The sequence below is a fragment of the Leptonychotes weddellii genome, chromosome 10 (assembly GCF_054177405.1).
Source record: "Leptonychotes weddellii isolate Sample4059 chromosome 10, ASM5417740v2, whole genome shotgun sequence".
Taxonomy (NCBI): domain Eukaryota; kingdom Metazoa; phylum Chordata; class Mammalia; order Carnivora; family Phocidae; genus Leptonychotes; species Leptonychotes weddellii.
The window spans coordinates 26,522,981-26,538,425 of NC_138378.1; the positions used below are offsets into that span (position 1 = coordinate 26,522,981).

The 15,445-nt window shown below is 39.4% G+C and overlaps 1 protein-coding gene across 1 annotated transcript in view; it reads right to left on the bottom strand.

The window, feature by feature from the left end:
- Positions 1–15,445, bottom strand: part of DNAAF9 (dynein axonemal assembly factor 9) — a 119,739-nt gene that overhangs the window by 68,116 nt on the left and 36,178 nt on the right. The window contains exons 8-9 of the mRNA XM_081832284.1: positions 6,641–6,739; positions 2,600–2,655 (exon numbers count right to left, since the gene is read on the bottom strand). Coding sequence (XP_081688410.1) covers positions 2,600–2,655; positions 6,641–6,739 — 155 coding nt within the window. The remainder of the gene's footprint in view (positions 1–2,599; positions 2,656–6,640; positions 6,740–15,445) is intronic.

Sequence of the window (15,445 nt, forward strand, 5' to 3'; positions counted from 1 at the left end):
CATCATCATCCATCCAGGGACTGCACCAGACCTGAGACGCTTCCTCAGGCCTCCTTGACTTCTCCTGCCCCTTACCTTCTAAATCCAATCAACCACCCAAGTTTCACTTCTATTTGTCTATTTCCCTCAATCCACATGGTCACAAGCCTCGTCCACGTTGCCATCATTTCTTTCCCAGACGATTGCAATGCTTCCTCACTGTGACCCTGCTTCCACTCCTGCTCTCCTATAATCTATTCTCCATGGTTCAGAGCGGACAACCTTTCATACATGGAAAGTCTTTAATGCCTTTATGTTATTTTCAGGAGAAGGACTGAATTCTTTCACATGGCCAAAGACTTGCATGGTCTGGCCTGGCCAACTTCTTTGGCTCCGTGGAAGGCCACTCTCCCCCAACTTTTATATTCCACCAAACCCATCTTCTTTTATGTTCCTTATGCTCTCATCTCAGGATGCTTTTCTCCCTTAATCATCTTTTTTTTTTTTTAAAGAATTTATTTTTAAGTAATCTCTACATCCAGTATGGGTTTGAACCCAAAACCCTGAGATGAAGAATTGCACATTTCACAGAGTGAGCCAACCAGGCACTCATCTTATCATCTTTACTCATCATTCAAATCTCCCCTCAGAGAAGACCAGGCTCTCCAGCTATGGTCTTCACAATGCCTTGTTCTTTTCTCCTTCATGGCACCAGAGTTTGTAACTATATTATTTTGTGAGGTTGCTTGATTAATGTCTTATTTCTCTACCACACTATACACTCCACAAGGGCAGAGAACCATGACTGTTTATTTATTTATTTATTTATTTAAGGTAATCTCTATGCCCAACATGGGGCTCAAACTATGACCCTGGGATCAAGAGTCAAATACTCTTCTGACTGAGCCAGCTGGGCACCCCCATGACTGGTTTTTTAATCATGTATCTCTTGCTTAGTATGTCATATGTTCTCAACAAATACTACCTAAAGGATATTTTTATTTATTTATTTATTTATTCATTTTTAAAAATATTTTATTTATTTATTTATTTGACAGAGAGAGACACAGCGAGAGAGGGAACACAAGCAGGGGGAGTGGGAGAGGGAGAAGCAGGCTCTCCGCTGAGCAGGGAGCCCTATGCGGGACTCGATCCCAGGACCCTGGGATCATGACCTGAGCCGAAGGCAGACGCTTAACGACTGAGCCACCCAGGCGCCCCATTTTTAAAAGATAGTTTCTGCTATGGACTGAAAAACTGTTTGTGTCCCCAGAGAATTCATATGCTAAAATCCTAACCCCCAAAGTGATGGTATTAGGAGGCAGGGCCTTTGGGAGGTGATTAAGTCATTAGGGCAGATCCCACATGAATGGGATTATAAAAAAGGCTCTTATAAAAGAGGCTCCTGAGAGATCCCTTGCCCTTTCTGCTAGGTAAGGTTATAGTGAAATGACTGCTATCCAAGAGGAAGTGGGCCCTCATCAGACATAGGATGGGATAATGCCATGATCTTGGACTTCCCAGCCTCCAGAACTTTGGGAAATAAATGTTTTTTGTTTATAAGCCACTCAGTTTATGGTATTTTTGTCACGGCAGCTAGAACAGATTAAGACAGTTCCCTTTACCCCTACCCTTTCCTTAAATTGCCCTTAGTGTATGTCATGTGGAAAATTCTTTACATTTCTTGTATTATTCTTAAAAATACCTCCTTAAGCTTCAGGCAAATAGGGACTCTTAAAAGTAAACATGACTCTGATTTTTCTTCTGAAGCTTAATTCAAGGTAAATAACCCTAAGTCCCAGCCCTGGCAATTTGTCTCACTTCAGACTGAATTGGAATTAGGGAAGAAAAGAGAGGAAAGAACTACTCTCATCTATCCATCAGGGGAACCAACCAAGCGGGGGCCCTCCCGATTACCATGACAAGAGAGGTGCTAAAGGAAACACCTCAAGAAAACAAATGCAGCAACCCTGATGCTCCCTGTCTTCCTGGGGCTGGACTTTTAATGTCTGAGCCCTTTGACTCCCCACAAGATGCTGTTGAACCCTGCCTAGCCCTTGGACATTCTGCTTCCTAGCTTTCCTGGGGGTAGGGATGGAATGTAAAAATCTTTAGATTTCAGCAAGGTACAATTTTTTAAAAGCTAGTTTACTATAAAACTGTATTTTAAAAAAATATATGTATAGGGGTGCCTGGGTGGCTCAATCAATTAAGCATCTGCCTTTGGCTCAGGCCATGCTCTCAGCGCCCTGGGATCAAGCCCCGCATCGCATTGGGCCCCGCATTGCATTGGGCCCTGCATCAGGCTCCCTGCTCAGTGGGGAGCACTGCTTCTCACTCTCCCTCTGCCTCTATCCCCCACTTGTGTGCTGTCACTCTCTCTCAAGTAAATAAATAAAATCTTAAAAAAAAAAAAAATATATATATATATATATGTATATAAATACAAAAGCAGTAAATGGACAATTTTTCAGGGTATGAATTTCTTACCCTGTGATGACTAAGTCAATTTATATTTTCCTGACTCTACCTTCTGGACTTAGATGCTCCCTCACAACCACCCCTCTCGTCAATCCCATTTTCTCTATTACCATTCACCTTTCTTCCCCAAGAAACTTACCTGTTTTCAGTTATATGGCTGGAGATCATTCCATGACTGAAGTAACTTCTGAATGGCTAAAAAAGAAGCCAATATTGTATAAATTAAGATCATAATTTTATAAAACAATCACAAAAACCCCTCATATATGTACATATGTGCGTATGTAGGTGTGTGTGTGTGTGAGAGAGAGATGTTTATAGATTATTATAAGAACATGGAAGGACATATGTGGTAGAAAGCAACGTGAATTTTGGGGATAGGTAGCAAACGAAAAAATAGCAAAAGAAATAAAGACAAAAGGCTGCAAAAGAAAAAGGAAGGTAAAGAAAAGAAATTCTTGTTAAGTTTTATAATTTTTAATTACTGAAAGAAAATTGGACCAATCATCATCTATGGTCCAAGCACTAATCATGTAGGAATTTTTCCCTTCTATTAAAAATTTGTTTTTCTACATTTCTAATAAAGGAATATATATTAATTCTAACACACTGATTTATTTTTATAGTTGTTTTTTTATTTATTTATTTGAGAGAGCGAGAGAGAGAGAGCACACACAAGAGCAGGGGGAGGGGCAGAGGGAGAGAGAGAAGCAGACTCACTGCTGAGCAGGGAGCCCAATGCGGGGCTTGATCCCAGGACCCTGAAATGATGACCTGAGCCGAAGGCAGCCGCTCAACTGAATGAGCCACCCAGTCACCCCCTAACATACTAATTTAAAATCAGCATTGAGAAAGAATCCACAGAACTTAGAAGTATATCGAAAGAAGTTTCCCAGGAAACCACATAAGTACTTCTTGGTGTGTATAGTACTAGGCTAAATACTAACCTAAAATTGATGCAGGGGCTATGTCAAAAGGGTTCAAAATTCCAAAGAGCAATTTTAATCCATCTAAATAACATCTATTGTTCTCCCCCCACCCTGATTATGTACGTAATATATGCTTATTTTAGAATTTAATAAAAGCCATCTACAATCTCTAATAACTATTAACATTCTGGTATATTTTCTTCCTATTTTTTTTCTATGGTACATCCATAGTATATGATTGTACCAAAGCCTATTAAATAGTCCTCTATTCTTAGAAATTGCTACTAACTCTCTTATATTATGAATAATACTGTAATAAACATCTTTTCATAAATTTTATTTGCAGCTCTAATTATTTCCTTAAAGCAGATCTGGAAATGAAATTACAGGGTAAAAAGGCAGAATTATATTGCTAAACTGATTTTCAAAGAAGTTTTATCTGGGACACCTGGGTGGCTCAGATGGTTAAGCATCTGCCTTCAGCTCTGGTCATGATCCCAGGGTTCTGGGATTAAGTCCTATATCGGGCTCCTTGCTCAGTGGGGAACCTGCTTCTCCCTCTGCTTGTGCACTCTCTCTGACAAATAAATAAATAAAATCTTTAAAGTTTTATCAATATACACTTCCACTTGTGATACATGAGTGTGCCTGTCTCAGGGTATCCTCATATACACTGTCAATTCAATGTCCATTTAGAAATATATTTGCCAAGTTGATAAGTGAAAAATGGTATCTCTTGGGGTGCCTGGGTGGCTCAGTCATTAAGCGTCTGTCTTTGGCTCGGGTCATGGTCCCAGGATCCTGGGATCGAGCCCCACGTCGGACTCCCTGCTCGGTGGGAAGTCTGCTTCTCCTTCTCCCACTCCCCCTGCTTGTGTTCCCTCTCTCTCTCTCTGTCAAATAAATAAATAAAATCTTTAAAAAAAAAAAAAAGAAAAGTGGTATCTCATTGCTGTTTTATTATACATTCCTTTGATTTCTAATGAAGTAGAATATTTCAGATATATTCAATGGCCATCTGGATTTCCCTTTGGTAATTAACTGTTTACTTACATCCTCTGGATGTTTATCAATTGGAGTTTTGGTGTTCACAGATCTTACTCCACACAATGGAGTACTATGAATCATAACAAAGGATGAGGAAAATCTCAATGAACGGACTTGGAGAAAGTTCGAGGATATATTCTTTTTTTTTTTAAAGATTTTATTTATTTGACAGAGAGAGACACAGCGAGAGAGGGAACACAAGCAGGGGGAGTAGGAGAGGGAGAAGCAGACTCCCCGCTGAGCAGGGAGTCCGATGCGGGGCTCGATCCCAGGACCCTGGGATCATGACCTGAGCCGAAGGCAGATGCTTAACAACTGAGCCACCCAGGCACCCCTTGAGGATATATTCTTGTTGAGGGAAAAAAGCAAAGTGGAAATGACTCATGTATCTTGCCCTTCAATGAAAGAAACAAGAGAAAATACACATGTATCTGCTTATTTGTGCAAAAGAAAAAAGATAAATCAGAAATGAGATTTGTTACCTATTAGTAGTGGAGTAAGTAGAAAATGGTGAAGAAAGGGAGGGAATGAGAAGGGGGTATAGGAATGAAGGAGTGACATACGTTTCACAGAATATACCGTTTCGAGTTATCTTTCACTCTTGGAACCACAGTAATGAGAGAAGAAAAAAGAATCCAGAAAACTGAAAAGGGCATCAGTGAGATGTGGGACTACTTCAAATGGCCTAATAACAGAGGTAATTACAATCTCTGAGAAAAGGGTGGACAGAAAAAATATCTGAACAAATAATGGCCAAAAACTTTCCAAACTTGATGAAAACTATAAATCTGCAGATCCAAGAAGCTTAACCAAAGCCAAGCACAAGAAATATGAAGAAATACTCAAAAGTAGTAATAAAAGAGAAAATCTTAAAAGCTGCTAGGGGGGAAAAAAAAAAAGACTAGCTACATACAGAGGAACAAAGATAAAGAATAAATACTAAGATGAACATTAAAGATAAAAAGGAGATGGGGCACCTGGGTGGCTCAGTCGTTAAGCGTTTACCTTCGGCTCGGGTCATGATCCTGGGGTCCTGGGATCAAGTCCCACATTGGGCTCCCTGCTCGGCGGGAAACCTGCTTCTCCCTCTCTCACCCCCCCGCTTGTGTTCCCTCTCTCACTGTCTCTCTCTCTGTCAAATAAATAAATAAAATCTTAAAAAAAAAAAGATAGGAGAACATCACAAACAATGCAAGGGAGAAGACACTGGAACAGCATCTTCCAGGTACTGAAAGGAAAAAACTATCAATCAAGAATTCTATACATGGCAAAAATGTCTTTCAAAAATGAAGGTGAAATAAAGATATTTTTTCAGACATATGAAAGCTGGAAGAACTCATCATCAGAAGATTTGCACCATGAAAAATATTAATGGACACTCTTCAGGGAGAAGGAAATCACACTAAATGGAAATCTGGATCTACACAAAGGAATGAAGAGCATCGAGAACAGTAACTACATGCGCAAATACATAAAATTTTTAAAGTTATTTAATTATTTTTAAAAAGGATTAAAAAGAGAATTAAAAAAGGAAATTGACTGCTCAAACAAAAATAATAGCAATGTATTAGTGGGGTTTATAACATGTAAAGGTGAAATGCATGACAACAAAGATCAACACCAACTCCAAAGTCAGGAGTCAGTGCAGCACAGGAGAGCTGAGGACTGGCAGTGCAAGCCCAAGGTAGACTCAAGTGTAAGCTCAAGATTGTTCTTCTGATCCTCCCAGCTGACTAACTTTGGGGACTGTCCTATGCTCTGGTTCTTGATTTAGATACCTTAGTTTACTCACAGAGTGAGTCTTACACTGAATCTAGTAACTTCACCATTGTTTACCTGGAAAGAAAGCTTACCTAGGGGTTTGACTGAGGAAAGGAGTGCTACTCACATGTGGAGAATTATTTCTAGGCCTATTAACTAGTGCCCAGAATTCCTTGCTGACAGAGGTATCACCACACTCTAAAATGAGTATCTTTCTTGTATAGAAGCTGGCACAGAAAAACAAAGAACAACTTCTTTATAGAGGTTCATAGGTTGGCATGGGGGCTAAAAACTTCTTTACAGCACACAACAAAGCTTAAGAAAATAATAACCGAAACATATTAGGATTGGTAGTTTTGTATTCTGAAAAAATTAACAAAACTAAAACAGAAACAATAAATAAGTTAATCAATTTTTTTCTCTTTGACCCTTTCCTTACATACCTCACCCGCCTGAGATTCAGAAAGTTCCAGCAGGAAAGGAATTTCTGTATCAAAATTAGCAAAGAAGCTAGTCCACTGATGTTCAAAAGCCACCAAATCCTAGAAGAAAATGAAAAGGATAATGCATTTGGTCATACTGAGAGGTACTTTAGAAAACCAGAATCATGAAACTGCATCAGATATCAAAATACCAGACCATTTAAATATATTTTAAAAGTTAATAGCAAACTACAAATACATGTTATCACATAGATGAACCTCAAAAACCTACAGATACACGTCATCACATAGATGAACCTCAAAAACAAGCGAAAGAGGCCAGATATAAATGACTACCTGGTGTATGCTTCATTTATATAAAATATCCAGAAAAGGCAAATCTATAGAGACAGAAAGTAGATTAGTGGTTTGAATAGGCCAGCTAGGAATAGAGATTGACTACAAGTTAACACAAGGGAATCTGGGGGGTTGATGAAAATGTTCTAAAATTCAATTGTGGTGATGTTTGTACAATTGTAAATTTCACTAAAAATTACTGAATTGTACACTTAAAATGGGTAAATTTTATGGTATATAAATTATATTCTAATAAAGTTATTTAAAAAGAGGATAATAATGTTTACCTAGTGCCTTACATCAGCAATCTTTATTGGAGAGAGGGACCTATTTATGAGGCACCTAAAAGATGGTACATCCAGTGACAAAAGGTGGTCACATCAGTGAAGCTTTGTTTAAAGACAAGTCAGATGACCTTAGTTAGAAGTTGGGTGGTGCCCCGGGTGGCCCATAGCCTCTCCTCCCTCACACCCTCCCCTAGTGGCAGTGGGAGAATTGTAGAACTCTGTGCCCTTCCCAGTTGACTCTCCTCTTTGTGCAACCTCTCTCCCTCCCCCATCCCAGCTGCTTTTCAGCCTCCTCTCGGAATTCATTCCTGTTCCCAATCACCACACATTGCTTTGTGCTTCTGGCTTTCCTTTAAAACATCATCAGTTAACCAAAACACATCAGTTAACCAAAACACAGGAGTTGCTTAAGATACTCAAATAACATCTTTGTCTTATTTATTTATTTAATTAATTTATTTTATTATTTTTTAAAGATTTTATTTGACAGAGAGAGACAGCAAGAGAGGGAACACAAGCAGGGGGAGTGGGAGAGGGAGAAGCAGGCTTCCCACGGAGCAGGGAGCCCGATGTGGGGCTCGATCCCAGGACCCTGGGACCATGACCTGAGCCAAAGGCAGACGCTTAATGACTAAGCCACCCAGGCGCCCCTTATTTATTTATTTTTAAAGATTTTATTTGTCAGAGAGAGAGAGAGCACAAGCAGGAGGAGCGGCAGGCAGAGGGAGAAGCAAGCTCCCTGCTGAGCAAGGAGCCCGATGTGGGACTCGATCCGAGGACCCTGAGATCATGACCTGAGCGCAAGGCAGACGCCTCACTGAGCCACCCAGTTTCATTTTGAAGTTGCTGATAATCTGTTCTCAGATATTATCTTTACTGTCCATTTCACACAGTGTGTTTGTATGCTGGGCACCGGCCTAGTGCCTTGCTCACAGCAGGTATTCTGTTTGCTGCACTAAAACTGACTAGCTGGATCTATGCTCTCCTCCATTCTCTCCCAGTCGATACACAAGTACCCAGACCTATGGGCTCTGTGTTACCCATGTACTGACTCTACTTCTGGCCCTAGGCGTAAAGCACAATGGACTTCTGCTGGGAATACTTAGTGTAAACAACATTCTTACTAATGGCTCTGCTGCTTGCTGCCCAGATGATCTGTATTTTATTTACAGATAGTTACAGATGTGTATGTGTATACATATCTAAAATTATTTTCAGTAATCATGTAGGTGAAAGTGCTGATACTGTTTTCTATATATGTTTTATATATAATGTGGGATAAAAAAATCAGGCATATATGTATGAATATATATATATACACACACACACACATGGAGAGAGACAAACACACAGAGAATTTCCTAGCTCTACCCACTGAAAAGATCTAGAAACAATGACCAAACCAATACCAGTGAGCATTCCTAGCACCTAGACTGTTTTGTTGAAATACTATTCCCCACTCAAAGAAACCAGAACTTATTAGAGAAATGACTGATTCCAGATCTGGAACAGGAGATGTATAAGATAATCCAGGAATATCTTGTCATAGTATATGGCAAGGAAGTTATCAAGGACTATTAGGATTGTGTTAAAACAATTTGTGAGCAACTTGAAGTAAGCCACCGCCCAAAGATGGAACAATGTGAACATTAGTAAAGATGATAGCTCCAATGGACAGAAACATCAAATATGTTTAAATCTATGAGTTCAGAATGAGACAAATTAAAAAGAACTAATTGCTTACTTTTGGAGAATGGCTGGGAACCAACTTTACTTTTAAAATTGATATATAAAAGCAGGAGTTCAATTATCTTGCTTTTCCCACATGGACTCTACCACTGCATAACCAAATAGTAAGCTGAATATTTCTCTTTAGAGAATATAAATGAAGAAGGAATTACAAAATTGGAATACTACCATTTTACAATGGTGAATAAAGAATCTAATTAATGAATTAAAGATCTAAGGGTTGCATATCAATGTTCACAAAATAAAAAGAGTATCAATTAGATATATGTACACCCTCTCAGAAGTAGTTTTCCCTCCCAAAATCAATCAGAACACTGATTAAAACTCTAGATTCAACTACCAATAGTAAGAAAATACAGAACACAGGGGAAAATGTTAAACTACATGATAGGAATGAGATCAACAAATCCCAATGAGGACAACTATAAAATGAATGATCTGGTTTCCTTAATAGATAGTGAGGGGTGGGGACAAAGAGATGGAGGGGGAACGTATAGATTAAAAGAAACCTACATACACACACACGTGCGCACACACACAGGCAGTTAAACTAGGTTTTTTTGGAAGTAAATTTTGATGAAAAAATTGTAAAGAAAAGGGGGTAACTGCCATAGAATTCATGATAGTGTTATTCTCGGGGGAGTAGGAAAGAGGTGACGGGTTTGGCAAAAAGCACTCAGATTGCTTCTGGGGTGGCAAGACTGTGTTGCTTTGCTTTATAATGACTCATTAAGCTATATATTAGTTTTATGCTCTTTTCTGAGTCTGTGTTAATAAAAACTCTAAAAACAGATGCACAAGTAATACATATTCACTACAGAAAACTCAGAAAATATAGAACAAAAATCAATTAACATTTTGGAAAATATTCTCACTCTATTTTTACAGTTGTATCTTATACACACAGACACACACAAATACGTGCATACTTGTAACTGGTAATCTACAATTATCTGGGTCAGACTGCCCTGCCATACCACCTCTGTGCCATGGCCCAGTAAACCAGACCTTCTGAGTTTGGGATCCTGACCTGCTGCTATCGGGTCCAATCAATGCCCCTGATCCAGGATCCAAGATAGTCTGTGTGTTTTGGGGAATACAGGAAAAAAGATGGGGCACTCCGTTCCAAAAAATTCCCTGAGGATGTGTCAGTACTAATTACAGAATAAGGGAGAATCAGTCATTAAATACTGCTTTCAGTTCCACGCTATGAGTGAAAGATGCGATGAATTCTCATACTAAAAATAACTAGCATTATATATGAAATGTCCATATAAATACACACATATACACATACACAGTCTTAAAACATCCTAACATCCTTGCATTTCTCTATGCCCACTTTATAGATAAGGAGACTGAGGTACTGAAGCATAAAGCGACCTGCTTGAGGATGGAATACTAAAGAGCCCCAGAAGTGGAAATATATCTAGGTAAGAGATACCCAGAGCCTGTGTTTTTTCCACCAGACACACTATTCTCCAACTTTTCCCTAATACAAATGGTGCACTTGTGGAAATAGATACTGTGTATGTAGGTGGAACTGGTCAGTTGCATCTGATGATGAAGAAGGGAAAGTTTATCTGCACAGACTCTTTGAGGCCAAATCCAGAAGACAAGGCCAGACAGGTATCAAGGTCAGATAAGCAGCAAAGGTCTGAAAACCCCAAGAACCATGCCAGTCTGCCTTGGTTCTTGGCTGGTAGGGAAGGATACTGAACTTTAGACAGAATTCTTGGCCCTAGGCTGGTATCCAGCTCTCTGGTGGCTCAAAGTCCATATCCATGGCACCACAGGCAAGTTGAGTTGGCTTAAGGACTAGGCAAGGGGAAAGCAGTTATGTTTGAGCAGTTGCTCTCAATGTTCAAAAGGAGATGATTCTGGGGCTTTCTGTGTATTTCTGGGGCTTTCAGACAGGTTCCTTCCCTGTGGCTGGAATGTTCATACCCCCTCCTCTTCTGGAAAATCTCTGATCACCACACATGACTCCTTTGGGAAGCAATCCTGAGCAATTCCAGGCAGAGTTATTTTCCTTACCTTCTATATTCCACTGCAACTATATATAGCAGTTACTAAAGTACACCGCTATTACTGGTCTAAAAGCCCATTAAACAGTATGAGTGGGGGCCAGGTCTACCTATTTCTGTGACTTTAGTATAAGCACAGTATCCAAGAAATAGCAGGGATCAAGAACTATGCATTTGTTGAAGAAACCAACAAGCAGGGGTGCCTGGGTAGCTCAGTTGGTTGAGCATCTGATTCTTGATTTCGGCTCAGGTCATGATTTCAGGGTTGTGAGATCAAGCCCCGTATCAGGCTCTGCACTGAGCGTGGAGCCTGCTTAAGATTCTCTCCCTCTCCCCCTCCCCCTAACCCCCACTCGTGCCCTCTCTCTCTCAAAAAACAAACAAGCAAAAAACCCCAAAGGCACTATACTGACTGACAAGGGTAGAAAAAGGATCAATTTCAGTATTTAAAAGTATTTTTAAGAATTATATAATGCAAGGGGTGCCTGGGTGGCTCAGTTGGTTAAGCGACTGCCTTCGGCTCAGGTCATGATCCTGGAGTCCCGGGATCGAGTCCCGCATCCGGCTCCCTGCTCGACGGGGGGTCTGCTTCTTCCTCTGACCCTCTTCCCTCTCATGCTCTCTCTCAAATAAATAAATAGAATCTTTAAAAAAAAAAAAAAAGAATTATATAATGCAATAAAAATGGGAAAATGAAAATAAAAAAAAATAAATGACCAATAAGATTACCACTGGAGGGGTGCCGGGTGGCTCAGTTGTTAAGCGTCTGCCTTCAGCTCAGGTCATGACCCCAGGGTCCTAGGATCAAGCCCCGCACTGGGCTCCCTGCTCAGTGGGAAGCCTGCCTCTCCCTCTCCCTCTCCCACTCCCCCTGCTTGTGTTCCCTCTCTCGCTGTCTGTCAAATAAATAAAAATCTTAAAAAAAAAAAAAAAAAGACTATCACTGGAGTTTCTAAGACATAGAAACACAAATTGTTTTACAAAGATGGAAATAATACCTTTTACTTTGCCAAACATATTTTGAACTTCTATATCAAATCCAATTCTAAAACATGATTTTAAATGACGGTATAATGGGCCACCAAATAGATTTATTTAATTCCTACTGTGGGACATTCACTTTGTCTTCAGTTTTTATTAACAGTTTTTATAAACAATTCTTCAGTGAACATCCTTCACTGGCATCTTTAATTATTTTCTTGAGATAAATTACTAGACTGAAATTGCTGGACAGGGATGCCAAATGTTCCCTCCAGACAGGCATTTCACCTATTCCACTGAAGGTCTCACTCTTACTCTTTGGCAACTGGCAACTCTATTCTCAGCCTTTAACAAATTTCTAGCATTTTAGTAGATGAAAAAGTAGCACCTCTTTGTAGTTTAGTGTATCTGTGAGTATGGGTGCAGTTCATCTATAAGGAGTAGTTCATGGAAAAAATTATCAATAAAACAAAAATATATACTTCTGAGAGGAGTCTGCACTCTCCCTCCATGAGATCTGAGCAGGAAGCATGGAGCTGTAGGTTCTCTGGCCATCAAAGAGCCACCAGCAGTGATTGGCCAGTGGGAATTAAAGCCTAGATGTCAATTTTGGCTTAAGATTACAAGTCTTGGCAAAGGGGAAAGAGATGTGAGCAGAAAAAGTATTTGGATGGTGGACAGAAAAGAGGGTTTTAGAGAAGTTTGGAGGCTATGAAACAGCTCAGAGAAGGGAGAAGAAAATAAGGCAGATTTTTAAAAAGTAATACGGGTATAAATTGCTCGCTTTTCAGTAATTTTTCTAGAGATACAAATAAAGACTAGAATTGCATTTTAAATACTTTTGGTTGTTGGATTCGAATTTTATTAAGAACATTTGTAGTCTCACCACAAGAGATCCCTGCATAAATTTATGGTCATTTTTATACATGTTTATAGTAATTTTTATCCTATGTGGGGTTCAATGAGCTTCATGGATTTGTGGATTGATTTATTTCATCAGCTTGGAAAGTTCTTGGACGTTACCAACTCAGATTTCCTACTGCATTTTCTCTCTACTTTCCTTCTGGGACTCCAACTATACTCTGTTAGATCATTTGACATTGTTTGGCAGATACTTGATGCTCTGTTTTATTCCCCTTGGTCTTTTTTTCTTGGTCCTTCAGTTTAGAAACTTCCTTTGACCTATCTTCAAGTTCACAGAACTTCTCTTCATTTGTATCTAACCTGCTGTTAAGACAATCTAATAAATTTTTCATTTTAGGTATAGTATTTTTCATTTCTAACATTTCCATTTGGTTCTTTTTATAGTTTTCAGGTCTCTGCTGAAATTCTTTAGCATTTTTATTAGTTATTTGAAATTTTCCATTAGTTAATTCCAATATCTGGATCTAATCCTCTTGACTGTTTCTTTTGAGACTTTATTTGTAAGTAATCTCTACATTCAATGTGGGGCTTGAACTCACAACCCCGAGATCAAGAGCTGCAAGCTCTACCAACTATGCCAGCAAGGTGCCTCCCTATTGACTGTTTCTTTTTTCTTTCTTTTTTAAAGATTTTATTTATTTATTTGACAGAGACAGACACAGCAAGAGAGGGAACACAAGCAGGGGGAGTGGGAGAGGGAGAAGCAGGCTTCCCGCAGAGCAGGGAGCCCGATGCGGGGCTCGATCCTAGGACCCTGAGATCATGACCTGAGCTGAAGGCAGACGCTTAACAACTGAGCCACCCATGTGCCCCTTGACTGTTTCTTAACAAAATTTTCTTGCTTCATATCTTCTACTAATTTTTTTAATCATATGCCAGACATTTTGTTATTAAAGTTTTTACTGAAAAACTGAAGAACATAATATTTACCTCTAGAAAAGTGTACCCTTTCTTTTATCAGGCCATTAAAGTAGGGATCTAAGTAATTCTGATCTGTAATTGATCTGGGTCTAGGTCTCACCGCATCTGTGTATTTGTTAATCACTAAATTAAAATATTTTGAGGGTAGGGACTGAACTTCAGTCGATTTTGCTCATGGGAAGTCAGAAAACCAGGAAGAGCCTGGTCTACAGCCCATGGTGATTACCACTATTGCTTCTTCAGCTATAAGATGTCATTGTTGGCTGAGGTGCAATTAAAAATGTCCTTCTGAGTGGTCCCTCTTAACTGACTCCAGAGATGTTCTTAAAAATACAGTGTTATGTTTAGCCTCCATGTGTGACGTATAGCATCCTCACATTCAGGGGACTGCATGCAAGTGGGGTATGGGTCTTAGACACTTGTAGAAACTCCTAAACTACTTATCTCTCTTCTTTCTTTGTGGTTAAATTTTCTTTATCATTTTTGCATTCTTATGCTATAAATTTCTGCATGTTCACTTTTTTCCATAATTAGATTAGCCATGGATTAATAATGATGATGATTAGGTTTTTGCAAAGTACAAAAAGTTCAGGGTTTAGTTTTCTTTTGTATTCCTATTTAATTAGAAATGTTTAAACAGAATGGATGTTCAATTTTATCAAATGCCTTTTAGGCATCTATGGAGTCATCACAAATGGTCCCAAGGAGAAAAATTAGTGCAGTGATTACATTAATAGATTTCTTTACGCTAAACTAAATATTGCACCCTTATTAAGCTCTACTTCATCAGAGAATATTCTAAAATGATACTGGATTCTACTTGCTAATATTTTACTTAAAATACAGGCACTAAAGGGGCGCCTGGGTGGCTCAGTCGGTTAAGCATCAGCCTTCAGCTCAGATCATGATCCCGGGGTCCTGGGATCAAGCCCCGTATTGGGCTCCCTACTCAGTGAGGAGTCTGCTTCTCCCTCTCCCTCTGCCCCCTTCCCCTCCACTGGTGCTCTGTTTCTCATTTCCACTCTCTCAAATAAATAAATAAATAAATAAATCTTAAAAAAAAAAAAAAAAAACAGGCAGTAACATTGCCAAGTGAGACTGGTCTGTAGTTTCCATTTCTGTTACTTTTGTTGGGTTTTAATATCATAACTAACTTAATTAAAAGGCTACACACTATTCTTTTTCCATGCATATCTAGTCATGGCCACTGAGAGACACCACTGAGCTGCTTAATCACAGCATCTGTTCCTGTAGCCTCACTTTTATCTGTTGCTCCTCACTGGAAATTGCTCCACCCAACTTTATACTTTCTTCCAAGTCCAGATATTAATGCCTGACCCTCTAATCCAGCAGTCAACAAGTTATGGCTTGTGGGCAGGCCACATATTTTTGTAAATAAAGTTTCCTTGGAACACACAGACACACCCATCCATTTAAGCATTGTCCACGGTTGCTCTCAGGCTACAATGGTACCGCTGAGTAGTTCTAACATAGTTCTAACAGAGACGGAGGGCATACAAAGCCTATGTTTGCCAACCTCTGCTCTAATTCTTGATTCTTTTAAGCCAAACCCCATCTTT